Source organism: Drosophila serrata, unplaced genomic scaffold (assembly GCF_035046125.1).
Source record: "Drosophila serrata isolate PLE 108 unplaced genomic scaffold, ASM3504612v1 contig_8, whole genome shotgun sequence".
NCBI classification, from domain to species: Eukaryota; Metazoa; Arthropoda; class Insecta; order Diptera; family Drosophilidae; genus Drosophila; species Drosophila serrata.
In genome coordinates this window covers 1461789-1488620 of record NW_028256906.1, presented here as the reverse complement: position 1 = coordinate 1488620, position 26832 = coordinate 1461789, and the positions used below count along the sequence as shown (strand labels likewise).

General features: G+C 37.6%; 6 protein-coding genes across 41 annotated transcripts in view; 3 read left to right on the top strand and 3 right to left on the bottom strand.

Moving 5' to 3' along the window:
* The window catches only part of tay (tay bridge kinase), a 29125-nt gene extending 20537 nt beyond the window's left edge, over nucleotides 1–8588 (bottom strand). For 5 of the 29 annotated variants that reach the window (XM_086827269.1, XM_086827384.1, XM_086827387.1 and 2 more), the window contains exons 1-3: nucleotides 3413–3825; nucleotides 986–2639; nucleotides 31–921 (exon numbers count right to left, since the gene is read on the bottom strand). In XM_086827269.1, the coding sequence (XP_086683395.1) occupies nucleotides 31–921; nucleotides 986–2458 (2364 nt within the window). In that variant the 5' untranslated portion in view covers nucleotides 2459–2639; nucleotides 3413–3825. Of the gene's footprint in view, nucleotides 1–30; nucleotides 922–985; nucleotides 2720–2802; nucleotides 2833–2871; nucleotides 3946–7885 lie in introns of those variants that run through there. The other 24 variants (XM_086827322.1, XM_086827381.1, XM_086827282.1 and 21 more) reach the window with 17 other exon arrangements.
* Myb (proto-oncogene like protein Myb) lies at nucleotides 4282–7289 on the top strand. Its single transcript, XM_020953033.2, has 2 exons — nucleotides 4282–6237; nucleotides 6311–7289. Exons 1-2 carry the CDS (start codon nucleotides 4938–4940, stop codon nucleotides 7015–7017), a joined length of 2007 nt encoding a protein of 668 aa, XP_020808692.2. The 5' UTR covers nucleotides 4282–4937; the 3' UTR covers nucleotides 7018–7289.
* On the top strand, nucleotides 4573–7289 carry LOC147645141 (uncharacterized). The gene is made up of 2 exons (XM_086827603.1): nucleotides 4573–6237; nucleotides 6311–7289. The coding sequence occupies exon 1, from the start codon at nucleotides 4573–4575 to the stop codon at nucleotides 4927–4929; it is 357 nt and encodes a 118-aa protein (XP_086683729.1). The 3' UTR covers nucleotides 4930–6237; nucleotides 6311–7289.
* A 144-nt stretch (nucleotides 8589–8732) lies between the features above and the next one.
* On the top strand, nucleotides 8733–10194 carry Gapdh2 (Glyceraldehyde 3 phosphate dehydrogenase 2). Its single transcript, XM_020953044.2, has 2 exons — nucleotides 8733–8760; nucleotides 8823–10194. The coding sequence occupies exon 2, from the start codon at nucleotides 8854–8856 to the stop codon at nucleotides 9850–9852; it is 999 nt and encodes a 332-aa protein (XP_020808703.2). The 5' UTR covers nucleotides 8733–8760; nucleotides 8823–8853; the 3' UTR covers nucleotides 9853–10194.
* Mvd (mevalonate diphosphate decarboxylase) lies at nucleotides 9906–12919 on the bottom strand. Its single transcript, XM_020953042.2, has 4 exons — nucleotides 12395–12919; nucleotides 12260–12330; nucleotides 11766–11883; nucleotides 9906–11710 (listed from the first exon to the last, which is right to left on the bottom strand). The coding sequence occupies exons 1-4, from the start codon at nucleotides 12444–12446 to the stop codon at nucleotides 10773–10775; spliced, it is 1179 nt and encodes a 392-aa protein (XP_020808701.1). The 5' UTR covers nucleotides 12447–12919; the 3' UTR covers nucleotides 9906–10772.
* Nucleotides 12920–13101: 182 nt separating this feature from the next.
* Nucleotides 13102–26400, bottom strand: shi (dynamin-1 shibire). Of its 8 annotated transcripts, none has more exons than XR_015270444.1 (15): nucleotides 25793–26400; nucleotides 24003–24076; nucleotides 23175–23931; nucleotides 22998–23114; nucleotides 22714–22942; nucleotides 22500–22657; nucleotides 22334–22440; nucleotides 21907–22100; nucleotides 19906–20025; nucleotides 19408–19419; nucleotides 17180–18394; nucleotides 17027–17120; nucleotides 16823–16959; nucleotides 16625–16767; nucleotides 13102–13693 (listed from the first exon to the last, which is right to left on the bottom strand). XR_015270444.1 is itself a non-coding variant. In XM_020953027.2 (15 exons), exons 1-15 carry the CDS (start codon nucleotides 25936–25938, stop codon nucleotides 13543–13545), a joined length of 2643 nt encoding a protein of 880 aa, XP_020808686.2. In that variant the 5' UTR covers nucleotides 25939–26400; the 3' UTR covers nucleotides 13102–13542. The 8 variants fall into 8 exon arrangements, 6 of the variants coding, with proteins under 6 accessions (XP_020808686.2, XP_020808688.2, XP_086683518.1 ...); XM_020953027.2 differs by having other exon boundaries at nucleotides 17180–17383; XM_086827392.1 differs by having other exon boundaries at nucleotides 13337–13848; nucleotides 17180–17383.
* Between the last annotated feature and the right edge of the window lie 432 nt (nucleotides 26401–26832).

Here is a 26832-nt window from a genome sequence, read left to right as displayed (position 1 = left end):
TAGGAATGAAATTACAAATTTGAGACTCACTTTAACTGTCGTGTGCTCTGATGTAGCCGCCGCTTTGCAGCCAATACTCATCAGGTGATTATTATGCACTCCTACTACTCCCGCAGTAAGATCCCTGGATATTAAACTATTTAGCTGGAGTTGGGGCAGCGATTTTGGATCACTCGAACTGCTGCTACTCTTGGGAATTGAATTGTGCGATTTATTATTGACATTTATGGCCCCCACATCCATGTGCTCGGTCGCAGCAGTAGCAGCACCACCACCAGCTAATGCTGGCGTCAGGGTTATATCCAGCATTAGGGAATCGTTGTCGTGGCCATTATTCTCCAGAAAGTTAGTGTCAGTGCTTGGTTCAATTGTTACCGCTCCATCCGTTTTCTTGTTGCCGGGTTGACTTATTATTTGGTGATTATTCTTCATTTGAACATCATTACTGATGACATTACTTTTACTTTTGTCGCATTGCTGTTGCTGCTGCTGCTCCTGTTGCAGCAGCTGTTGCGTTTGCTGTACCTGCTGCTGCTGCTGTTGCGGCTGCTGCTGCTGTCCGTATTCAGATCGCCAGTGTGCTCGAGGTTCTGCTTCCGTCTCCAAGGCCGCAGATGGCAGCATATAAACAACATTGCTGCCGGTGTCGTTCTTACTGTTTAAAGTGGCGGACCCATTGCTGCTGATATTAACAGGATTATGACGATTTGGTGGCTGGGTAGAGACTTCCTTTAAACTATTGTTGTTCGTGCTGCCAACAATAGACAATGTGGATAGACTGGAGACACGCATCGGATGCGACGATTGGCCCGTATCAATGACCTTTGGAATTTTCATTTCCTCTATGCTATAGGTACACGTTAGCTCCTCGAGGGCCGACAGGCGCTTCTCCTTACGCTTCTGCCCCAATTTGATGGCAAACTAGACGAATTATATAGGGATGCGGTTAGTATACATCAATTAAGATTAACGATTCAACACTTACCTCGAGATCTTCATATGTCTTGAATTCCAATATAGCAAAGCCATCGATTATTTCCTCTTCCAGCACCGGAGATCGAGGCAGTTTCCTTCGAACTGGAGGTGGCGGTCGCGGCGGTGGCTTATCGCGAGGCAATAGAAGCGTCGACGACGACGATGTGGAGAGTAGATCCTCGTCTAATGACTCACCCTCACTATCACTGGGCGTGGCCATTAGTCCTGAGTTACACTCGGGGGAATGTGGCGGGTTGAGGAGCAACGAAGCAATACTATCTGTTGGCGGCAGGAGATTATTGCTGCCGTTGCTGCTGCTGGTGAAGTTGCCGTTCGAATTGTTACTATCCTCGCCCATGCTGCCAGCGCTGTTAATGTGATAAATCATCCCGTTGCCGTTGCCGGCTACTGTCCCTGATCCATTGCCCATTACCACCACAGACGACGACGAGCCACCGCCGCCGACAGGCGTAACTAGGCCTCCTTGAGCTGCACTGGCAGCTCCTACAGCACTGCCGCTGCCGCCACTACTGCTGACTCCCACAGATCCAGCAATGAATGTGCCATTCAGTGCACTGGAATTACATCGACTGTCGCGTTCTGCTTGCAAACGTTGCGCACGTTCCCGTCGACGTTTCTGCTGACGCTGTTGCTTTGCATTTAGACTCAGGTGAGTGCTATTGCTACTGTGACCATTCGTGCTGCCAACACCCACTCCTGCTCCAGCTCCTCCTCCAAATCCGGCCTGAATCTGCTGTTGATTTCCCGTCATAGCCGACAAAGAGGATACAGCTACTGCTGCTGCCCCAGCGTTGGCTACACTGGGACTCAGTGCCGGTAAAATAAGGGATGCTGATGCAGGCCGTGATGTGGGAGGAGACCTCGACGACGAGACGATGATGGCTGACGACGCTGAGACAGCTGCCGCCGCGGCGGCCACTATCGATAGTTCCGTATCAGAATCAAAGTCACATGTATTATTGTTGGGTCTCATCGAAGCTGTTTCCGAACAGGCTGGCTCTAGCGTAGATGCCGATGAATCCAAATCAGATGCTCCCAATGCTGCTGCTCCGGCAACGGTAATTATTGGTTCTGCTGACTGTTCGGTGATTTCTGCATTGGCTTGAATGGTGACAGAGGCGGAGGCAGAAGCAGAGGCGGAGGCAGTGGGCGGGGGAAGATTTAGTACCACGACACCAGGAGCAGGACCGGGAGTAGCAGGATTAGTACTTTTCGTGGCACTATTCTGACTACTGGCTACTGGTGGCAGGCCACTAACTGCGCCCAGTGGCTTTTCACTTTTGTCGTCTTGGGGTTTCGTCTTAACGGATCCTGCGATATGATCCTGCAGCGCAACGTGCGTCGTCACTTGCGCTACTCCACCTCCGGATCCATTAATATTGTTATTGTTGTTGTTGCTGTTATTGTTGTTGTTGCCGCCAGACGCAGACGGAGAGGCAGTCTTTAATTTAGCGCTGTCCATGTCGTCGTCGTCACTTGCAATGGGCTTCCTTCCAGCCAAAGCCGTTTCGATTTTGATTTGTAGCAATGGTTCAGCAGCAGTTCCTTAAGAATATAAATGATCGATGTCCATTATACGCCTCACGACGAGCTGCTACAGCAAACCTTTTCTTCATCCGATGCATCCGGCTCTGATGATGGCTCTAAACCAACAAAATAAAGGTTTTAACATACTTGTGACTCCATCTATGTATGTATTACACTACTATATACAACACTTCTTCTTAAGCAAAGAAATAAAAGAAAAAAAAGAATAAAAAATCAATTATCCTCCACTTGAAATTAAATTAAAATTTTCTTTCCTACAATTTACAGTTCGTTTGCGAATTGGAAGACGAATCGCATTTGCAAAGCCATATTGGTTGATTTTATCACCTTCATCAAATGTAACATCACAGTGTATGTAATTTGTTTTCATACATATTTCCATGTACTTTACTTTATTCAACACCTCACACACCTTACGAATCACACACACACATACACAACAAAAACAAACAAAAAAAAGCCGATTTTTACAAAAGTAATGCAAATTATGTTTAGTACGCGCAATATTTTGTATTCACATTTAATATATACACATAGTCCATGTTTATTATTTTGTATAGTTTCCACTTATTTATGTATAATCGGATATAACTGCACTTCTTCATTCGTCATTTACACTTCTTTTTACACATGAGAACATATATATATATTTATATGTACATATCATCATGTACTCTTGAATATATATGTATTTAAATATATATATAGGTAGCCGTTCGGTTTTTTTTTTCTCTATGCTTCTGTCGCCTATAGTTGATGTCGTCGTCGTCGTCGCTGCAATCGGCAACGAGAGCGCTCGCGCGCTAGTTCGCATTGTATGTATGGGGCTGTATACAATGTCTCTAGTAGCAATAGTCATCTCGCTTACACTTTTCTAATTGCGATTGCTGTCGACATAGTGTCGTCCCTTCATGTTGTGTACGCAGCAACAGAGACAGGCCAGCGTCTCTAGCTGCACTACACAGCACGTACATACAAGAAACTTATTGAATGCTAAAATACAATTAAGCATGTATATTTTGCAGACAATTCGCGTAACATTTTGTACACAAATGTACTTAAGTTAAACTTTGTTACAACTAACTGTCATCACGATTATTATGTATAGTGTTTTACATAAAATACAATATTATGTTCCGAAAAATTTTTAACCACAAAGAACCAATACAGAGTCTCAGAGGTGGACAAATTTGTCGATAAGTTGTGAAAATGATTTTTTGAGAATTCAATTTCAATTTATCGATAGACTACACTGTTTTTGCATGATAGGTAGTTTCCACTATCTGATATTATTGCACTCAGCTTATTGTCATATATAATATATGAAACAAGCGTTTTTATGCCATTTATTGTTTATATAGTCTTTGACTCTTCTTCTCTCCAGAAGTCTGGTGGATTACTATAGAAATTTTGCAGTGAATTTGGGGTTGAGAGTGAAAATTGAAATATATATAACACGTGAACGGTGAAAAGTACCATCTAAAATAGACGGGTAGCAAACGAAAAATATCGGCAATTAAATTAAAAAAAATTGGTTATTTGCGAATACATCTTCTGTATATTTTTTAGCCACATTTTGCTTTCTAAGCGTTAATTTATAAATGGGAGAACACTTATATTTGCTTTGCATGCGACAATTCTGTGTTTTCCATGCATTTATCGATATCAAACTTTCATTAAGGGTATTCATTTTACATTTTTATGTTCATTAGTATTCGGTCACAACTTAGAAACGGCCACACTGTTTACATTATTTTAAAAAGATAAACGACGCCGTCAAATTACAGCGAAATAACGTGAACAATTAAAATAAAATGTATAAATATTTGCCTTATAATTAACCAAAAAAGTTAATCATATAAATAAACATCTAAAGCGAATGTTCGCAACCAAAAATAGTCTCTTTTAAGCAAAGCAGATGGTTGGATAGCCTGCAACAAATTAACATTGACAAAATGTTTGGCGTGTGGGATACAACAATTGGATGTATGGTTTTATCTGCTTCATGCACGTTACGAATTTGAATGAATGAGCATGTCTATGAACAGACAGCCGCAGACGCAGCAGACCCTAAACAACGTGAACGCCAGCAATAGCATACCTGACCTATTGGATCGTACGGAAAATGATGCGACGCACCCAATATTGCGCAGCGATCATCGTCATCAGGGTGAACTGGTCCAATGCCTGACGTGTCATATGCAATTTGAAAGCTGCTCCTTTAGTGACATTTGTGCTCATTATACATTTTACCATAGTAATAATTGTAATCAGAGCAATACCAACAAGTGCTTGTACTGCGGTCGTGACGTCCATTATTATCAACGAGCAGAGAAGACAAGTCCGGCAATTTATCACTTTTGTTCGCCGCGCAAACAAAACTAAAGGACAAGATGGCGAGTGCGAGTGTTGTGAGTGCTAGTGTTAGTGCTGCCAGTGAATATGGGGATGAACAAGTTCTCTATGATCATCATTCCGATTCCGAGGAGTCGGAGTACTCGGATCACGATGATGATAAAGAAGAATCGGATGTTATAACAGGAGAAGGAGCAGTCACTTTAAATTTCAATATCGATTCGCAATTTCGTGTAACCCCCTCGTCGAGTGGATTAACAAGTCCCAAAAAGGGTGCCAATGGAACAGCGACGACGTGTCATCCGAATTATGGATTTGGTAAGCGGTGGTCCAAATCGGAGGATTTACTGCTGAAGTCTTTGGTGGAAAAGCATGGTGAGAGCTGGGAGATTATCGGGCCCCATTTTAAAGATCGATTGGAGCAGCAGGTGCAGCAGCGTTGGGCCAAGGTGCTTAATCCGGAACTCATCAAGGGTCCATGGACGCGGGACGAGGACGAAAAGGTTATTGAGTTAGTGCGCAGCTTTGGCCCAAAAAAATGGACTCTAATAGCTCGGTACCTCAACGGACGCATTGGAAAGCAATGTCGCGAACGGTGGCATAATCACCTCAATCCCAATATAAAGAAAACCGCTTGGACCGAGGAGGAGGACAGGATCATATACCACGCCCACATTAAGCTTGGCAATCAATGGGCGAAAATTGCAAAGCTTTTGCCTGGTCGCACCGATAACGCAATTAAGAATCACTGGAACTCGACCATGCGCCGTAAATATGATGCCGAGCGCAGGTCGGCGAACGCATCTGGAAGTGATCTGAAGACTTCTCGAACTCATCTTATCACCTTAATTAAGTCCGGGGGCATTAGCAAGAGTTTTAATAATTCGCAAGAGAAAAATGTTTCTGCCGAAAAAACGGAAAGTAAGGAAATTGTCAAAGCAGAACGAAGTGATGACAGCCCCAAGGATACGGATGCTACTGGAACTGAACCTCAAACAGAGTCTGCCGTGCATCACCATTCACTTACAAAGATGACAGGACTTCCCCGAAAAACGCCCAACATACTGAAGCGGTCTCAGAAACGTACACCCGAACCTTCTCAGCATCAGCCTCACCTGAGTGGAGAAGTAAGGCCAAACAGGCTCCCGGAGTCACCAGTCATTACGCCGATCAAAGCATTACCATTCTCGCCGAGTCAATTCCTTAAGTCTCCTTGTCTGACAACATTTGAGGATATGAACTTGAGAGCCAGTACTCCTGTTACGAAGATCTACAATCGTGTCGGAATGGAAATCAAAAAGGAATTGGAATCGTCGTCTATCGAAACGCCCCACAAGAGTAAGTGTAATTATAATTAGATCAAAAGAGCCTCTCTTCTTATTGCCACTCTGTATCTTGTTTAAATATACAGGTCAGCTTGGGCCGCGAACGCCAACACCCTTTAAAAATGCGCTTGCTGCTATTGGGAAGAAGCGAGACGGCCGACAATATGAACCTTCTAGCCCGTCCAGCCTTGTGGAGGATCTAGCTGAAATTATTCAAGACGAACAGCTGAACGATTCGCAATCTACACAACACTCGAGAAACTGTTCCGACGTAGATATTCGAAAGAGTCGGCGCGACTTTAGGGCTTCGTTGAGCGTGGATAACAACAATAGTGCGACCAAGTCGGTGTCCCCACACCAGAAACGTGCCAGGAAGTCATTACTATCAACTTGGAGCACCAACCACCTGCCCAGTGGTGGGGACAGCACCACCAAGAGAATTCAGCCTTTTGAGACGGAGACGCCCAGTAAATTTCTATCATCGCCATGCAGCATAATGAAGGACACTTTGTGTAGCGAACAAGACCTGCCGTTTGACGAGGGCAGAAAGGAAAATAGCAGGCCATTCCATTCCAGTCGTAGTCGCTATATGTATCGAGGCCTATCGTCGTCATCCTTTGACCATGTCATTGATCCCAAATGGGCACGGGTTGCTTGTGGCAAAACCAAAGATCAGCAGTTTATGGAGGAGCAGGCGCACGCATGTCTTAAAAACCTTTCCTGTCTGCCACGTTCCCTCAACTTTGAGAAGCAAAAAATTATTGGGAAATACGATCGCTTCGGTTCGATTTAAAAAAAATCTCTTGCTACATTTATGATCCAGTATCAATTTTACGATTATATATTATTTACATAATTTGTATATACTGTAGTATATGCTTGCTTGCTAGCATATATTCTTAATATTGAATGGTGGCAACCATTTTATTTCTACGCATATAAATTGCATTTTTGTATTTTTGCAATAAAACTATTAGGCATTGTTACACAAAAATATATATTTTACATTTTTTTATATTCAATTATGTACTCTGATCAATCGAAATAAACTCATGATTAATGTCATTAGCACGTTTTTATCATTTTATATTAAGTTGGACCTCGTAAAAGCAAAATTAAGATCGGTTTCGAAGACTTGCAGCAAAACAAACACATGTATAACGTATCTTAAGGGCTACCAATACTAATAATAAACTACCGAAACTATTGAATTCTTTAGTTATTAGGGATAGACAGTGCTGATTGAAATCTATTGTTATTAAGAGGTAGACATATTCTGATTGTGTTGATTTCAAAACTCTAGAGTATTATAACCCGCCTAGGCAATACTAAATTGGAAGATTTATTTTGTATATATTTTTTAGTAATATTTTAAGATTTTTCAATATATAATATATTCCCAATATAAGCTGTGAGCCACTGTTCTATATTTCGATAGCTCCGTTTGACTTTCAACCTGAAATTTGGACTATAATATTTTTATACAATTCCTAATCTTGAATAGGTGTATATTTGCAAAATTATTGATGTTGTTTGCATGCATGTACATGAATATATACATAAATATGTATTATGTAAAAATGAAAGGGAAATGCAAGTACATCCGGCACATCTTCATTTTTTCTATGTACACAGAAGAGATTAAAGTATTAAATAATTACCCGGTCTTAGCAAAGGTCATCCAAAGTTCATCCGCTTCCGGTACCACATATATACATGCGTACAGACATATGTACATATTGAATATATACATATATATATATACAAATATATACATATGTATATAGAGTAATTTCTAGCTCTTTCTTTTCTCATCTCCGGTGCTAGCTTGCAAACAAGGCTAGGCAAAAACGCCTTTGAAAAGTATGTATGTGCCTCTCACTCACTCTCATGGCGGACAAACATTACATATGGTTGTACTTTTCCGTACGAGCTTTTCCTTTCTATTTATTTTTGCAATTGTTTAGACGCCAAAAATGCATGTAAATCTATCAGAAAAATGGTTGGTGAAATAACATGAAATTTGTTATTATTACATGCTGCATTTTTCGGCATGTTTAATATAAAAAATACCTGTGTATGTGAGTAATCTAGTGTGAGAGAGTGTCACGCATCGCACAGCAAAATTCTCATGCTCTCTAAAAGCTCTTAAAATTGGCAAGCGGCGGCTAACACAACAAACACTTTGAAGAAACGTAATGCAAAAAAGTTCCGAGTGGCGTGAACAATATTAAAATAAACTCTTTTATAGCGATATTTAAGATTTTAAAACTTTCCATTAAGTATTTTAAACTAAAGTTAATGAAATAGTGCATTTTTTTTTTGCACTTCGAACTAGTTTCATTTAGAAAAAGAGCCCAATTCTGTTTATTGGGTAGCCTTTGAGCTTTGAGAGAGGTGAGAGTGAAAGCCCATTTTACTGTCTTCATTTCGTTTGACATCAACGTCCTTCATCTGACTTTGAAAATTGCTAAAAAAGCTTACTTCAACGAATTTCTCTGCTATCGCAGTCGATTCCTTGCTAACGAACTGAACGGTAGTGCCATTTGAGAAACTACACAAAGACACATCTGTTAATCGACTTGTATTTTTTTCTAGGGAGCAAAAGTGAAGAAATAAAGCTATAATCATGTCGAAGATTGGTATTAACGGATTTGGTCGCATTGGCCGGCTGGTGCTGCGTGCCGCCATTGATAAGGGCGCCACCGTTGTGGCCGTCAACGATCCTTTCATCGATGTCAGCTACATGGTTTACCTGTTCAAGTTTGACTCCACTCACGGACGTTTCAAGGGAACTGTTTCCGCAGAGGGCGGATTCCTGGTCGTCAACGGTAAGAAGATCACCGTCTTCAGCGAACGCGACCCCGCTAACATCAACTGGGCCAGCGCTGGCGCTGAATACGTTGTGGAATCGACTGGAGTGTTCACCACCCTCGATAAGGCATCCGTTCACTTGAAGGGCGGTGCCAAGAAGGTCGTCATCTCGGCCCCATCTGCCGATGCACCCATGTTTGTGTGCGGCGTGAATCTGGATGCCTACAGCCCGGACATGAAGGTCGTCTCGAACGCTTCCTGCACCACCAACTGTCTGGCTCCCCTGGCCAAGGTTATTCACGATAACTTCGAGATTGTCGAGGGTCTAATGACCACTGTGCATGCCACCACTGCTACCCAGAAGACCGTCGATGGACCATCTGGAAAGCTGTGGCGTGATGGCCGTGGCGCTGCCCAGAACATCATCCCGGCGTCGACTGGTGCCGCTAAGGCTGTCGGTAAGGTCATCCCAGCTCTCAACGGCAAGTTGACTGGCATGGCTTTCCGTGTCCCCACCCCCAACGTGTCCGTTGTCGATCTGACTGTCCGTTTGGGCAAGGGCGCTTCCTATGATGAAATTAAGGCCAAGGTGCAGGAGGCTGCCAATGGCCCCCTGAAGGGAATTCTCGGCTACACCGACGAGGAGGTTGTCTCCACCGACTTCCTCAGCGACACCCACTCCTCGGTCTTCGACGCCAAGGCTGGCATCTCTCTGAACGATAAGTTCGTCAAACTCATCTCCTGGTATGACAACGAGTTTGGATACTCCAACCGCGTCATCGACTTGATCAAGTACATGCAGAGTAAGGATTAAATACAACCGACCCCGGGTCAGCAGCAGAGATAGAGGTTAAATAGCGGTTAGCCGGGAGAGATGCTACCTACATCAACTAGAAGAGCAGAGCAGAAGCGGCTGGCAGTGCTGGCATCACACAGTTATATAACAATAATGTTGTTGCTCCCCGGTGAAGCAGCACCACATAAAATATATACACAAAATTCAAGATTATTTCTTCTCTCTCTTAAAGCTACCAACATAGGAAAAAAGTCAAAATCAAGAAATATATAATATATATAAATATACATACATCCATACACAAATATTTTTATTGTTGTTAAATAAAGTTTCACTATGTATGTAGTTGTATGAAAAAGACCGATTACCAAGCATTTAAATAATTGTGTCGGTGCCACACATGCACAAAAAAAAGGTCTATATCAGGGACATATTGAATTGTTTATCAAATAAATGCCAGAAGCTACTATTATAAGTCTTCGAAGTTGACAAAATACATTGCATGATGTATAAAAATTAAGCTTTAGAATGCGTTCTGTGTGAGGAATGAATGCACCTGTTCGAAACTCTCCTGATTTCGTTACATTTCATGCCTATTACCTCTTTTAAGCTTTTTTGCGTCATCTTTTGGTGAATCAATTGATTATTCTCATACGTTATTTTACTGTTTCATTTGTTTTGCTTAATTAAATTAAATAATAAAATGTTTATAAATTTCGCCAAAGGATTTATTTAACAATTATTCATCCAGATAACATTTGAAACCAAAACCATTGTTATCATTACAATAGACCTGATTCTGTTTCTTAAAAAGTTTTTCTTTTTCAATTACTGTGTCTGCTCGGACCAAAGTAATATATTCAATTACTGTACTTTAAAAATCTTTACAAAAGTTTAATACTTTATAAAAATTAATATAAAAAAGGCAAAACACTGTGTTATTGGTTCAGTGGAAGCCCGTTTATCAATAGACTACTATCTTCCCCCAAACGACTTGGTCCTTGGCCAATCTCCGTATGAATTATATACTTAATTGAATTCTTCTTGGGCTCAATGCCTAATAACTTAATTTTATTGCTCTGAGAAGTCTCCAGATTTTCAGTCGAAATAGGAAGCCCCCGTAAGTATTCGGTACTATCAAGTAAGTCATTGGGAAATACCTTTTGAATGGCGCCAACTAGCTGCGGGACGTGTTCCGCCAAAACGTACAGACAGGCATTCGGTCCGGCATCAAAGGTGTATGCTGCTTGTAAGGATCCCATTATTTCGTTGTAAGAATGCACAAACGATACGATCTCATGGGACACGTCGTTCATATACACGCACGGAGGATAGGTGTCCATAGCGATTGCATGGAACTGATTCGAGTCCCTCATAGTTATTTCTCCGAATGTCTGAAAGTCCCGGTTTTGAATAGCTTCTCTCAATTGATTTATCCTTTCGGGAACAACTTTATCGGCTCGATGATGAATAAGCTTCGATGTATTAACCGAATTCTGCATTCCCTTTGTAGAGGCAGTTTTCTTGCGTTGGTCATTCACCACCAAAATGAGGACATGCATGTTGGGCCAATGCTGGGACGGTACAATTTGTTTGGCTACCGAGTCAGTGCCGTCTTCCAGGACACCACGATGCCATTGGACAAATCCACCGAACAAACTGCGACATGCTGACCCACTGCCCTGCCTAGCCACAGTAGTTAGCTCATCGCTCAATGGAATGTCGTACAGACGGGCTAGAGAATACACTAAGCAGGCATAACCAGCGGCGCTGGATGCAAGTCCAGCGGCGGTGGGGAAATTGTTGACCGATGCAATGTGTACTTTCCATGATGGTGATACCTTCTGAAAACCAGTGGCCAGAGCCAGACGGCGAACTAAAATATATAGTACAGTGAGAACCAGATGAAAGGGAATGTTTAAACTACTCACCTTCCTTTAAACAGCGAGTAAGACGTGAGCTTTCTTCAATAGAGACTTCCTCGCCATTCAGCCACATCCGATTGTCTTCGAAGCTCTTTGAGGCAGTTATTGTTGTCTTCGCGCAAAGCTATAATTATGTGCATACATAAAAGAAAACTTGTTAGAAACTGAGCTCTATTGTAATGCAGTTAGTATTCATTTTTATGTATTTGTTTAAAAATAAAAAAAAACAAAAAAGATGCAAAGATACTAAAGAAAAGGTGGAATATATAGTTGATTGAACTGCAGTTATGGAAAAGTTTAAAGGCCGATAGCTTTTAAACTTACCGATTAAGCCGATAATCAGTAGAAAATACTCTATACTTTCGTGATCGATAGTATTATATGCTTTTTAATGTTTATTTTGAATTAATTCTTTTTAGTTTAGTAAATGTAACTTTGGAGATCAATAATATAAAATGAACAAGTCTCATCTGCTTAACTCAATTTTAGGCATACTTTACCTCATTTGTGCTTAGCGTCATGCTTAACGAGTCATTAACAGGTAAAATTAAATCTTCATGGCGCTTTCCCCCTGGAAAATTGATCAAATTGTTAAAGATTTCACTGTAAAAACTTTAATAATACTGCATACTCACAATACTTTATTAGAGCAATATTAACAGGGGCTACACAAGTTACCGAAAACATTTTGAATAAATATTTTAAACCTATATTAAGAGACAGTGATCGAGTATTTCGTGTTTATTTACAAACTAAAAACTTTCTATTTCACTCCCAAAGTGTTGAATGCCGTGCAGTGTGACTGAACGTCGGCCTGTCTCACATACCATAGGACGCTGTAAAACATATTGCCAAGTTTGCCGGAAATATACCAGAAAAAGCCTAGTGTGACCGGTTTTTAAATATATCGAAAGTTTTAGTTGATTTTGGCGCAACGATTGAGAGCAATAAAATAACTTAAAACGAATTTATTTATATCTCAATAATCACGGTTTAATTAGAGCATGGACAAAGTGTAAACATTCAGTCAACTCATACCGCAAACTAAAATAATCTTTACATTATTTTTTGTTAATTTTAATGGTGACATATGGAAAGAGAACATCTGTTAGGTCAGTTTAGAGCAATCCTAAATATTAAAATAATTATTCCTTTCAAAAAGCTTATTGTTGAATTAAGCCGCAGCAGCATCTATAGATTTAGGAGTGCAGTGGGCAGAAGCCACAAAAGGATGTCATCGCAAGGAAATCATTAAATCAATCGTTTTATGTTTTCAGTTATTTTCCAATATTCTTTTCACGATTTTTTTTAATTGTTTAAATAAAATACACAAGCAAACAAGTGATCTTCGAAACACTTTTATTAACACGGTTATATATATAAGTTTTCTAAATAAATAAATAAATATATATATATATATATATATATATATAAGTGTATCTATATATATATATATATGTGTATTTCCTTTTTTCAATCATTATGTTGGTTATTTATAAAATCTCATTTCTAAAATGAAAGGGTAATAAATCTTAATTAAACAAAACTAATCCTCAAAAATAAATTAAATGTTTATATTTTTAAATTTTTTGATACATTTATTCTAAATAGAAAATGAACCTAAAATGCTGAAAATATATCTAAGATTCTCGTGATACCGACGAATTTAGTTGTAGAGCTTTGAAAACCAACCGATATACATCTTCTTAATATGATGCGTGCGCCAATTTGCATATATTAATATTTATATAGTGCATAATACTGTTTTCCATCAATCCTCAGTTTACTTGAACCGCGTAGCAAAGGCATTGGACAGTTCATTGATAGCCGCCTGGCCAACAGCCTGATTCACCTGGCCACGCATGCTCTCCGGCACATAGCGATGGGCGCCCGTCTGCTGTGTAATGGCACCGCCAACAGCTCCAGTGACTCGACTTGAAATTCATAAATGGTATTTTACATTTATACGGTATGTATGTACATTCATTCATTCATCATATTTGCTAGACCAACGTCTTATGCAACCAAACAAGCATCGTAACGCTTGAAACCCCTTTTTATTTGTTCACTTGGTTCGTCCTTGCCAAATCTAAGGTGTTTGTCTTTTCTGTTTAACGACTTCATTTCAAATATATATGTAGTATAAAAGCAAAAGCAAAACAATATCGATAATACATAGATAACATTGTAAAATTAAAGTATTTTGGGTAACTATTACAATTTATAAACTAAAAATGCTGATGATATACCTTTATTTTATACATACATGAATGCAGATATTTGTATGGCGTTATTATTTTTACTTGGAAGTAAATATTGAAACATACATAGAAACCTTGCCCGCCAGCTTCACTTTAGATATACAATAGATACACACACAACACAAATGCCGTATTTATTATTTAATTATTTATTTATGCACTTTATTTAGTATACGTAAACTTGCTTGTATGTTGTAATATAAGTAGCTGCATATTTCCTTCGTCATAATCGATTACTACAATGAGTCACAAAACTAGTATGATCTCATTTACAATTAAAAAAAAACCTAAATTGAACTTCAAATTGAATCTCTGAAACAAATTATCTACAAATCTATAGGGGTTAACACGACTGCAGCAGCTAGGAATGCCTTGTTTTCTCTCGACTTGCTCGAAATGTGATATAGTTTTGCTTAATGTTTGTATAAGTAGCTTTAGCATTAAGCAAACAAGCGTTTTTAAATTGATTTGAAACATTGAAACTAGTACAAAAATTAATATAAAATAATACGCCTGGAATATGATTATTATAAAGCTGGAAAAACATTAATGTTACAAGCTATCGATGGTTCGAATAGCATCGAGGTTTCTTAAGTGTCTCTCCAGCTTTAGGCCGATTTTAAAATTAAATTTAAATGAATTGAAATGGTCGCTCTAACCAACGGACAAGTTTATAATTTGGTTTCAATTAGAAGGAAATACTTTGTGACTGACTATACATATGTAGCTTTAATTGTGCTTTACCTAACAATTTCTCATTTTCATAGAGTTATAGTGTTAACATCAACAACAATAACACAAAGCCATATAATATTATGTATATGTTATAACGAAAGCCGTATATTATAGTTATTTACTTTTATAATTAAGATCATTAGTTAATATCCGTCATTCGACATCTGCCCATACAAATGTATGTATATATGTATGTAACTTTTGAGCATTTGCCGTTGTAAGCGAGACTTAACAGGATAATTTGATGTAGAAGGTATTGCATGCATCGATCGACATACATAAGCACATACATATACATATGTATGTATATATATACACGGGAAAGTAAGAGTAAATTGTAAAGAAAACAAATTTCTTTTGGAATAAAAGGAAACATGTGCTTCTCGACTAGTTTCTTTCTTTCTTTCTTCTTTTCTTTCTGCTTGTTTGTATGTATATGTCTATAAACAATTCTTTTTCAATATTATTAACGCGCCAGATTAAATATTAACTACAATAGTTCATAAACGATTAACGATAAATGTATCGATTTCACACATCGTTGTTGCCGTGTTATCTGTTTATGCCGGAATAATACCAAAGTCGAAATACATATTTCAATATTGGCGATATTGTGTGTTGGTTAAATCGTCAGCAAGATACATATATTAATTTATATAAGGTGGATCGATCTCGGCCTATGGATGTACATATCTCGCGATGGCTGAACAACAACTTAACGACGTCTGTTTACATTATGTGTGTGAGTGATTAGATTAATGCATTATTATTATTTTTTTTTTTGGTGTTAATCGTACCACATAGAAAGAGAAAAAGAGAAATAACAAAAATAGTTTTGTTAATTTTGTTCAACAAATCTCTTATTTAAATGTAAGTAATCAAATTCTTAACAAGCAACATAAGGTTTATAACTAGCTCTATATTTTTCCTGTATATGCTATGCTATACATTTGGTATAACTTTTAGAGCTCGTATATAACAGTTGACGAATTTTGGTCTTTGGTTAGTTGCACTTTTCATTCTATCAATAATATATTTCAGAGAGAGCAAATCGGTTGAGGTATAGGAGATTGAGATACTTAAATTTGTTATACGCAAGCTTTAAAAATTAATTTTTTCTTCTTAAATTATACTGAAAAATATACAAAGAAGTTCTTAATTAAAGCTAATTTGTTATGAAAACATATAATACAAAAAATGATAATTATAAATCTAAAAGGAACAGACAGACAGACATGTCGATTTAAGCAGCTTTATAGTGACGGAAGGATTTTATTAAAAATCTTTGCTACCTTTATAAAAATATATACATACATATATGTATAAAAATGGGTAATTTGAGTTTTTTTTTAACGAAACCAGGTTGTTATTTTTGTTAGATTTGTAAACATAAAACATCCTTAACGCTTACAACTTAGTAATTATGTTGTTGTTATTAAAAATTTCCACAAGACCAAATGTTGTATTGAAAAAAAATTAAGAAATGTAAATGTACCTAGTTAACTTTACAAGGTTTGCTTGCACAATTTAGTGCTTTTTTTGTAATCTATTATTATTATATAAATAAATAAATAAATGTATGTTGCTGAAGCTCTCTTGAATAAAAATTCAGCTCTATGATATGGAAATGTCCAAAGAAACAAAAATAATAATAACATACCAATTAAGTCGAAAAATACAAAATCCAAAATTTAATAATGAAGCAAAACATAAAAATATTCTGAGAGATCAAGGACCAGGTCAATTTTAAAAGCTATTTTTTTTGCATATTATAAAAAGAGGTCTCAACCGTCGACTTCCACATGTTTATATACTATACACTATAGATATTGTTAAATAACTTTAAAGGCTTGGAGCTCTAATACTTACGATGGTAGCATTGGTGGTGGCAACGTGCCGGCTGGTCGACCACTAGGTAGTGGCGGTGCACCGCCTCCTGGCCTGTTTGGAATCGCTGGAGCTGGGCGACCAGTAGCTGGCGGCAATGGGGGATTTCGTCCACCCATGGTGCCCTGTAAATAAATAATTATGTAATATGTGAAGGGTGTATACAAATGTTATTTGTACCTGTGCGGTAGGAGCTGGCTTACGAGGACCGCCCGGACTTGGTGGGGAGAGTCGTGGATTATCCAAGCCGCTGGGCAGCCAATCATTCTTTACCGGAGGCGGCAATGGCGATGATACAGTTGCCATGGATACGTCCCCTTTGGATTTTGGTATTTAAATAGTTAATAAACAAAGCCATTTAAGAGGTGAATATATATTATTTACCAATAATTTGCAAGGCATCTTTGCAGGCCCGGTACATTCGCAGCATTTCTTCTCGTCGCGTGGCCGATTCAGCCGACTCTTCCATCATTTGTGACTGCAAGCAAATGTCATTAGTTTTAAACTATAATTAAACTTTAGTTGGTTATATAATACCTGATCACCAGACGCATAGAGATGGGCCAGCAGCTCGCCGTTGATAAAGTCCTTGGCATTGTTGATGATCAGCATCATAATGGCCTTGGGCACCATATCGCGGGTGGTCTTCGTTACGATCTTCATGTACGAATCGACCAGGTTGCGTATGGTCTCCACCTGTCGTTCCAGCTGTGGATCGGAGGAACTCTCCTCGCTCTGCGACTGCGATTTGTGGAAAGTTTCGTTTAAAGAAAGGGTTTGGTGTGGGAAATAATCGATTTGATTGAATTGATTTGCCATATTGATTTTTTTGTTTTGTAAAAAAGAAGAGCATAAAGAGTGCAAAAATAATGTGAAACCCAATTGTACAACAAAATGCATGTATATGTGTTAGGGTGTAAATATGACTTAATAGTTAATTAGTGCCAGATAAGAAAGCAATTTGAATAGAGATTGATTTTCTTTAACGAAATGTAAGATTTAAAGTTCTCTTCAAAACAGGAGTGCCCACAGAAAGCACCTGTGTAATCACGGAGCCATTTCGAAAGTACACCCGAAAGTAAGTCACAAAGGTTTTAAAAATATTTGTTTTTAGACACATTTTCTATTGATTTAAAATCTAGCGATTTCTGTGCGCACCCCGGGTAAAATAACAAAGACATTCGATTGGGATTTTGGATCATCCTTTTTAAAGTACTCATATAAATTCAAATAATATTGTCATCTATTTAAGAAACATATAAAAAAAACACTAAGATAATCCAAACTCAATAAAGTCCCTCTTAAGCTAATATTTTTTGACATTCCAAGGAAAGTCAGTGGCAGTCCGGTAAAGGTGTTAAAGACTAGATAAATAAAGTTAATCTCATTACTTATTGTATTATAAAAATATTATTCCAATTAAACCTGATACTAATAAGTTGTCTCTTTATATTCTGTTAAATTTTGTCTAAAACACCTACTGAACTTTCTTTATCGCTACAGGTGTGTAACCAAAACAATTATTTTCGTCCTAGGTCTGGAGTTTACTAGTAACTAAAAAAAAAGAAAAATAAATCTCGAATAGAGGTTGCACACCCTTCCATTAATTTCAAGAATATTAAAATATATAAAATAGATGACCAAGAAAATGACACAAGACTAAATACTTAAAGCTTGTCTAAATACTTTCGTTGCATTAATAAAGAAGATTTAATCTTAAAACAAATTTTGGAGGTCAACACATACTTGTTGCTAAAAACAGAACGTTTTAAATATTTATTTGTATAGATTTTTATTATTGGCGTTTTATTCATATATATTTTTGTTTTTGGTAAAATTTTGTCGTTTTGTTTGAGGTACGTGGAGGGAAAAATAGAAGAAAATAACATAAAGACAATTGTTAAAATAAATAAGTAAGATAATTCTATGGTCGAAGTCATCCGACCAGATTGCTTTTTCCGTTAGTTGATTGGTTATAAATATTGTGTTAAGTTATCAATAACTAGCTAACATGACCATAGTTAGTGAGTAGTTAAAAGCTCTTTACCCCTTTTGGCGAATATTATAATTTTGATTAGTATTTCAGAACGCAGTACAAGAATGATACGGGATTCAGCTCCGAACTTGAAGGTGATCGTTCAGGTATGTATGTATATATACATATATTTATGGGGTATATTTTCAGCTCCAAGACAAACGGGATATATATGGTAGGGTGTTTATATGTGGCGCTTATGTAGGGCATTGCATATTCCACTTTTTTAAATATTTAAATATAAGAAAACATATTTAAATATTCAGGAAAAGTATATCTTATGAATATATCCTTATGCAATGTTAGTAATGAATAATAATTTTTATATATATATATAAATATAAATATATATATATATATGTAACAGAGTCATGTTTTATGTTTATAAAAAGCAAAAATCACATTTTTTTAACACAATTATATAGGGGTTACCTTAGTAGCATAGTATAATATTAGTAAACAACGAAATCAACATTAGAAAAATATAAACCAAGTACATAAAATATCGGGCTGCTCTGACAATAATTTAAATATTTATTTAGAATACAAAAATGTGAACTTTGAGCCTCTATTAAAATGGTTATACAAATGTTATTATTATTCTCAATTAAATCAGAGCAAGCCCCAATATTACTATGAGTCATTTCATTAAATTATATTCAAAACAAAATTGAAAAAATAAACAAAAACAAGAGAACATTGTCAAAGTTACTTAGAAATTCACACAAACCTCTTGTCCTTCCTGGATGAAGATTATGCATTTAGAGCATCAATATGGCGAGAGATAATTGTTTGTTGATTTGGCCAACAACAACAACGGAACAGCGAAAAGATAAGATATAAAATATTGGACAATCAAGTTTGTGTAGTTCTTTTTCTATTTGGTTTTCACTATATGTATTTGGTTATTAATAAGGTTTAATCATGCCTGCATTTTTCTAATCTTTGCCAGCAATACATTGTTTATTGTTTATAGACAGATATTTATATCCATAAATATCTCTATAAATACACTTTGTTTTCTTGTATTTCTCAGCCTACCTCCAGTAAGAGATAAATTAAAGATGTTTTCATGTTATTTAAAATGGCTATTTTGTTTTGGGATATCTTAGACAATACAATATTAATATGCATTGCTTTTAAACACACAAATATGTAAGATATATCAAGTGTAAGTAGTAGATTTCTTCTTATTTATATATATATGCTTGTAAAGATATATACGCACCTCATCTCCATTTTCTTGGGTCTCCTGTTTCTCGGGATAGACACCGGCCCGTAAGAAGGATGCCTTCCACGACTCAACATCCTCGACCGTCTCGCAGGACAACTCCAGTTGTTTGTAATCCTAGAAACACAACACACACACACGCCGCATTGTTGTTCGAATAAAAGAGCAAGAAATTAACATAAACAAAAAGAAAAGAAAAAGCAATTAAATATATTATTGTTTCCATCTCTCATAAGGCCTATTTGAATCAAGAACAAGATCTGGACCAAAACTCGTGTCTATGTTATATATCGTTGTCTCCTTTGGCTGCTCCCCTCTCTCTCCTTTGGCTATATAACTGCCTAGTGTACTATTGAACCTCGTTGTGTCTATGGGTTTGTCTTTCTAGTCGGAATACCCATACAATAATCCTCCGAAAGGGGTGTCTTCGTTTTAACCCCAATCTTTTTGCCTTAGAAGCTTTATCAGAATCACACGATATAAATATACATTATAGGTATAGTTTTTAGGTTCCAAACAAATAACTGGCCCGTGTAAATAGGTATTTGTAGGTTTCTCTAGGCTCCCGGTAAGGTCTCGTTCAGGATTCCTTCAGGACTCGTTGAGGTCTCGTTTAGGACTCGTTTGGGTCTCGTTTAGGATTCGTTTGTTTCCCGTATAGGTTTCGGTCATGTTTGCTGTAGTCTCATTAGCCTCTCATTGAGTCTTTTAGAAACTCAGATCCTAAGTATCGCCGATAATGACAACTGCTTGGATTGGGATGCAGTAAATGGTATTTTTGAAGCCCAAAAGCCACGAAAGGCAAGATGACGTAAGTATCCTTCTTAGAATGGGAGAAAAAAGAAAGAAAACTTGTATGAAGAGAACTTTTAACAATTGTAATCGGACATTTTTAGCAGCATGTTTGCTTCAGATTTGCAATGCACTTTTAATTTAACAAAAGCTTACTCTATCTACTAAGTTACTTTTAGGTTTATGAAAAGGTCAATATGCTTAAGAACAGTGCTAATCTATAGTGATCCAATTGAAGAAAAGGTTTATTTACAAATGGACTTATGGGTATAGCGTTTGATATACTTGTGAAGTCGGCTGTCACTGTACTACATTTAAGAACTGGTTTATAGTCGGTCTACACCAAGGGAAAGTATTTCTAACAGAATAATACCAACAAACGAGCCAGTTTTTCTTGTGGCAAGTATTTATAGCCGTCTGATTTTGATAAAACTCCAAATATTTTTCTTTAAATAAAATCCCCAAAAAATATTTAGTTACTGTAGCAGTAAGATTCTCCGTGAAGTAGTTAAGATTTAGAATTTCCCACAAATTAAATTAAATATGCAATCAATAATCTTTTCTCTCTCAGACATGCTTAACAGCAAACCAAACCTGAAACAAATGTAAAATGTTAAGTTGCTCGGTTTTCTAGCACAGAGTTAAACAGCAATTAAAGCAATAATATTAATTGAATACATTAATGAGTAGCAGTACAAGCCAAAGGATTACTTTTTGTTTAGGAGACTTAGCTACAGAGTGTTTTTAGGACGACGCGCGATGCTTCATGAGTTTCAAAAATTGATGTGAAGAAAAAGCACAAGGAGCTTACATATGCTGTTTTGCTGTGGCAAGCTCCTTGGCCTTTAATTTGACTCAAATGTTGATAAAAACATAGTAATTTTTATATATTATACAAAAAAATAATTCATTGATCTCGATCTGTTTGCCTCAGACTATATAATTAACAAAAGGTTAGGTTTCATTCAAATTGGAATTAAATTGTTACGTTTGAATTACTTCTTTATTTTGCAAAAGTTTACGTTAAAAAATTGGTCTAGTTGTGTTTTAGTTTTTGTTTTGTTTTCTTTTTTATGATTAATTTGTTGAAAGAAGTTTAAGGTTTTTGTCTCTCTGTTTTTGATTCATTTGTTTTGTTTTTCTTTTCTTTTTAGTTTTGAAATCATTTAAAATTCATTTTTTTGTATGCTAACAAAAATTACTAACCTTATAAACATTACGTCCATCGGGACTAAATAAAGCAAATGTGACACGTCTAGACATTGACATAAAGCCCTGTTCAATATCGCGCAACTTTAAACCATCCAACGGCAGCATAAATTTCTTTTCTTTCTCATCCTCGTCCTTATACCAGGAGATACTTTCGGATGTTAACACAAACCAATAAGGCCGCGATCCGCCTGAAAAATATACATTAAAGCTTGAATGAATAAGTGTTCAAGGAGATTTATTTCAACAAAACAAAGTACTAGCAATCAATGGTGCCATCCATAGAATCCTTATAATCCAATATTTAGCTTGTACCATCGATATTTTAAGCGTATTTTGAATATATTAGGCTAGCTTTATATGCAACATATCTTAAAATTCAAGTCTGGCAATACCCTATATATCCATTTTTTAACATCCATACCTTTCATAATTCCAAGATTTTGTATAACCATGTGACCCTTGCGTATAACTTGATTACCAAGCTGTCGTGTACCGGTTTTATTAGCATTCTCCGATTTGTTTTGGGCACTAAAAGTTCAAATAATGATTAGTATATATCCTGTAGGCATATTTCAAATATCTCATACTTAGCAAAACCAATAAAATCCTCATGGTTGGTATTCATGTAGGCCAGCTCAAAGTCGATAAGGAGCAGTATTTGCTCCTTGCAACTGTGCTCCCGTTGTCGGACATGCGTGGTAATAATACGCTCCGTTTCCTCCCGCAAGCGTGGATACCGGCTCATCTATAGTTTGTGTTTAGAAATAAATACATATCGGTATTGGGTTTAATTTAACTGACCTTGGCTGTGCACATACGGACAACCACCGACAATTCCTGCACAACTAGATCGACACACTTAATGACCGGCTCCTTGAGACATGCTATTTGTCGCTTGACAATTGCCTCAAAGGCCATATCGGGCGTGAAGAGACCGACACGAATACCGTGAATATTGCGAATGGCAAATGAGATCTCGCGCCGCAGCTCCTTCTCGTCGCAGGCCATCTTAACAATCTCAAAGCGTAGACTAGACAAACGGAGGTGAGTATTAATAATTCACGTCTTTTCTGCAGGACACTTACCGTTCATGGAAAATGCGATTAATTTTGGCGCCGCCAGAGAGCTCATTGGTATTGACTAAGGCGGAGCCGCTGCCCTCGATTGTTCGCTCAAAGTCTGATTGCAACTGCTGAATCATTCTGTAATTGAATACGGGGTTTATATATATTGAAAATTATTCCCTGCATTTGAGAGCTTACTGGAGCATGGCCTTGGTTTTGATGCTGGCATCGCCAGGCTGGAAATGCTTAAACTCCTCGACCTCCTTCTCCAGGGTCAGCATCTGCTTCTGCAATTTATCCCGCAGGCCCGGCAACGTGTCCCTTATATGGTTGGTTAGTTGCTGATTAAGGACGCGCTGCAAGTAGGGAGTGCCCAGGCGATCGGCCATGTGACGGTACGATGGATGGCTTAGGAAGAACTTGCGCTCGGCAGCCAGCGCCATATGTATGTCCTTACGTCCCTCGATATCCTTCTGTGATCGATTCACGACACCTATATATCCGCGTCGCAGCGGCAGAAGCTTGTTCTCCAGAATATCCCTTGCATCCGTGCCTTCGTCCATGAGATCTAGCTTGGTTATAACGCCTATGGTGCGAACACCCTGCGGATCCACCTCCTTGGCCAGCTTCAACGCATCTGAGTTAGCCAGATCTGTGTTGGCCGGCGTGACGGCCAGAATTAAGCATGTCTCTTTCCGGATGAACTGGAAGATCATCTGCTTGATTTGATGCTCGATATCCGCGGGCTGATCGCCGATTGCCACTTTAGTTAATCCGGGTAAATCGATCAGGGTGAGATTGAGGACATGCGGCGAGTAAACGCGCAGATTAATTGGAATGTTCGAAATGCCTTTATTACTGCCAGTCACACGATCCGTTTCATCTTCGATCTCCTTGCGAATCTCATCAAAGCTGGAGAACTTTTTACCCTTACAGTGAAGGAACTCGCCATATTCTATTTGTGTTAATATATTTATTATTTTAATATGACTCTTTCTTGAATTTATCAAAGTAGTCGATACATACCGGTAACTCCGTTTATAAGTTGCAATATCAAAGGTCGACGAGTCACAATACCAGAACCTCGTGGTAAAAAGTCCCTGTTAACAATGACTCATTATAACAACAAATAAAAATTCATGTACAAGAAAAATCATTCGAAATTATTCATAGCCCAAGATAAATCTAAAAGACCAAGACTCAGCAATTTTAACAATTTGATGGCCCCCAAATATCTTCCTTGCTGGGTATCCAGTAACATATAACATTATAAAGAGAAACTTGAACCATTAATCAAGTCTCTTTTATATGGTAACGAATAAGTTACACAATCAAGAGTTTCTTGTAGTCTGATACCTGTTTACTACCCAATATTTCTTTATACAATAACTAGTATCTAGCTCTAAATATTGAGTAAAATCCAACCATTATAACCAACAAACTTCTACCATTCTAACGAGTATTTTATACCTGATAAGTAACTTATAAACTGTAATCAGTAGCTCTATTACACTTGACGAGGTTAAGATATTATAATGGTAGCATATCTAAATAATTTTTAATTAGATACATGAATGGATGTACAAGATATTTTGGATTCTGTAAGCCAGGCTCTTGTGTGTGCTTACACATTATTTTTTGACCCTGAGCACATGCATATATTCATATAAATATATGCGCCTGCGCATTCCGAATCTAACGGGATTATTTAGAATATATATGAAGGGAGAGAGAGCTTATGTAAGCAACACACGCTGTTTGTTACAAGTTTACTGGAACATTTATAGAATGACAAAAGGACGTTGCAAAATGTATCAATATCTTATCACAAAAATAGATAAAGATAAACCAAAGCAATGCAATGTACTTGAGTACATAGATATTTATGTATTTAATTATATTGGTTGATTAACAATCATTATTTAAACTTAAATTTTTGGATTTATTTTAGTTGGAAATTAAAAAGAAGTGAAAGTGATGTCTACGTTTCTTGCCAAAATATATAAAATATAACGGAATATAGTTCTTATCATTTATGTTTATGTTTAATGACAAAGTTCATGGTCATTTCTGCATATACATACATATATGTACTTAGGTATGTATGTACATATATAGGAATTGTTAAGAGCGAAACGATAAAATGCAAGAAAGTAGACTCGGTAACATATATATTGATTTTTCCTATCGACATTCTTTTTGGGGCGTTGAAACCATTGTATTTGTGTTTTGAGAGTGTGGGCGGTCGGTGGTCGACATTCACAGAGAGAGAGTGGGAGAGAGAGAGCGCGCGCAAGAGCCTAATATGTACAAAAATGAGAGCAATGACATTAAAAAGACCCATCGACTACGGCCAAAACGGGGTTGATTTTATTGTTAAAACTGATTTTTTGTCGAATTTTGTTAACTAATATTTGAGGCCAAAAATGTACGATTACACCGCCTCATCACCTGCTCCGGCATTCCACCGAAAAAGCTAGATAAACACCATTGTTTTCGATGGCCACTGATAAGACCCGCTCTGGGCTATTGTATGTACACAAAGCGTACTTGCATAATTGTGCGATTGAAAAACGATTAACCAGGAGGAAATTCTCCCCGAAAAGGAAACATTATCCAATATCACAAAATATTTATGTTTTTCTCTATGCTTTTCCGGTTCGAATCGCTTGTAAGCCAATGTTTTTTAAACAAATAACAACAATGTTAAAAGGGGTAACATTAGCTGGGAACCCACACGTTTAGATAAACAAACAAACATCTTTCGGCCAATATTTGCATTATACTTTTATGTTTATATGTCGATGATTACTTACTTGCCAACGAAATTCTCCAAAACCGAACTTTTGCCTGCGGACTGCCCACCAACAACGGCGATTTGTGGCAAGTCCAATTGCATGTGCACGCCGAGCGATGTGAACGCATCTTGCAGCTTGTTTACAATGGTTATTAGATTATCCATCGCGGCGCGTTTTCCCCGACTGTTGTTGTTCCGGTCTCAGCAAAATAATCTATATGTTTTCGCAATGATTTGAAGAATTCGAGGTGTAGATGTCCAACGACGGCGCTGCGCAGCGGAGAACGCCTACTACTACTTCGACCCCGATTTTTTCGTTCCGTTTTTTCGTTAGCTCAAAAGAGGGCTCTGGCGAAACTGCTGCAAGTGCTGCCGTCCGATTCTTGTTGTGTTATCAAACTGTTTTTGCGTCTCTATATGCACTTGACTCCTGCTTTCAATTTGCTTGTCACTTCAGCTTCTTGCACATTGATTACTGCTGGTGTGTGTGTATGTTTTTCGGGTTAACTATCATTGAGATAAAAAAAAAAGAATATGCGTAAGCCGTGCGCACAACAAAAATCGCTTATGTGGTTCTCATACACACACACTCGATATCACGTAAAACCGATACCAATGCAAAAAAAATAAAAGGCGAAAAACTTAGCTGCTCACAAACAATGAAACCAGCAGAATGCGTTATGTGCGAACAAGTCAGGTCTCCCGATTTGCAGCTGGGACTAAGAATCCTCTCCATGTACATTCACACAACAGTTAGTCATTAAAAAAAAAAATATATACATTTGTGTGTATGTGTACACAAGTTAAACTAACGAAAAGGCAACTGTTTGAGTGACACTGCGGTGAGTAACCGATTGAATGCAGAATGTTGTGCGCCCGCTGCGTACGCCCAACTTGTAATTTATCAAGTAATTTTCACAGCAAAACAATTATTTATGTGGACCACTGACTAGCATTCAACTGGAATCTTCAATGAATTTAGGGATGTAGAAGGTCGGAAACTTCGCTCGATAACTGCAAAATACCGCCCTGCGGACGACTGGCGCCATCTACATTCAA

Coding starts and splice junctions, on each gene's coding strand:
- LOC147645141 (XM_086827603.1), top strand. CDS start 4,573: ATGAGCATGTCTATGAACAGACAGCCGCAGACGCAGCAGACCCTAAAC.
- Myb (XM_020953033.2), top strand. CDS start 4,938: ATGGCGAGTGCGAGTGTTGTGAGTGCTAGTGTTAGTGCTGCCAGTGAA. Junction 6,238..6,310: donor TATCGAAACGCCCCACAAGA/GTAAGTGTAATT, acceptor TTAAATATACAG/GTCAGCTTGGGCCGCGAACG.
- Gapdh2 (XM_020953044.2), top strand. CDS start 8,854: ATGTCGAAGATTGGTATTAACGGATTTGGTCGCATTGGCCGGCTGGTG.
- Mvd (XM_020953042.2), bottom strand. CDS start 12,446: ATGTTTTCGGTAACTTGTGTAGCCCCTGTTAATATTGCTCTAATAAAG. Junction 12,331..12,394: donor TATTGCTCTAATAAAGTATT/GTGAGTATGCAG, acceptor TCAATTTTCCAG/GGGGAAAGCGCCATGAAGAT. Junction 11,884..12,259: donor TGACGCTAAGCACAAATGAG/GTAAAGTATGCC, acceptor ACATAATTATAG/CTTTGCGCGAAGACAACAAT.
- shi (XM_020953027.2), bottom strand. CDS start 25,938: ATGGATAATCTAATAACCATTGTAAACAAGCTGCAAGATGCGTTCACA. Junction 22,943..22,997: donor AATCGCATTTTCCATGAACG/GTAAGTGTCCTG, acceptor CCGTTTGTCTAG/TCTACGCTTTGAGATTGTTA. Junction 22,441..22,499: donor GATTTTATTGGTTTTGCTAA/GTATGAGATATT, acceptor TTGAACTTTTAG/TGCCCAAAACAAATCGGAGA.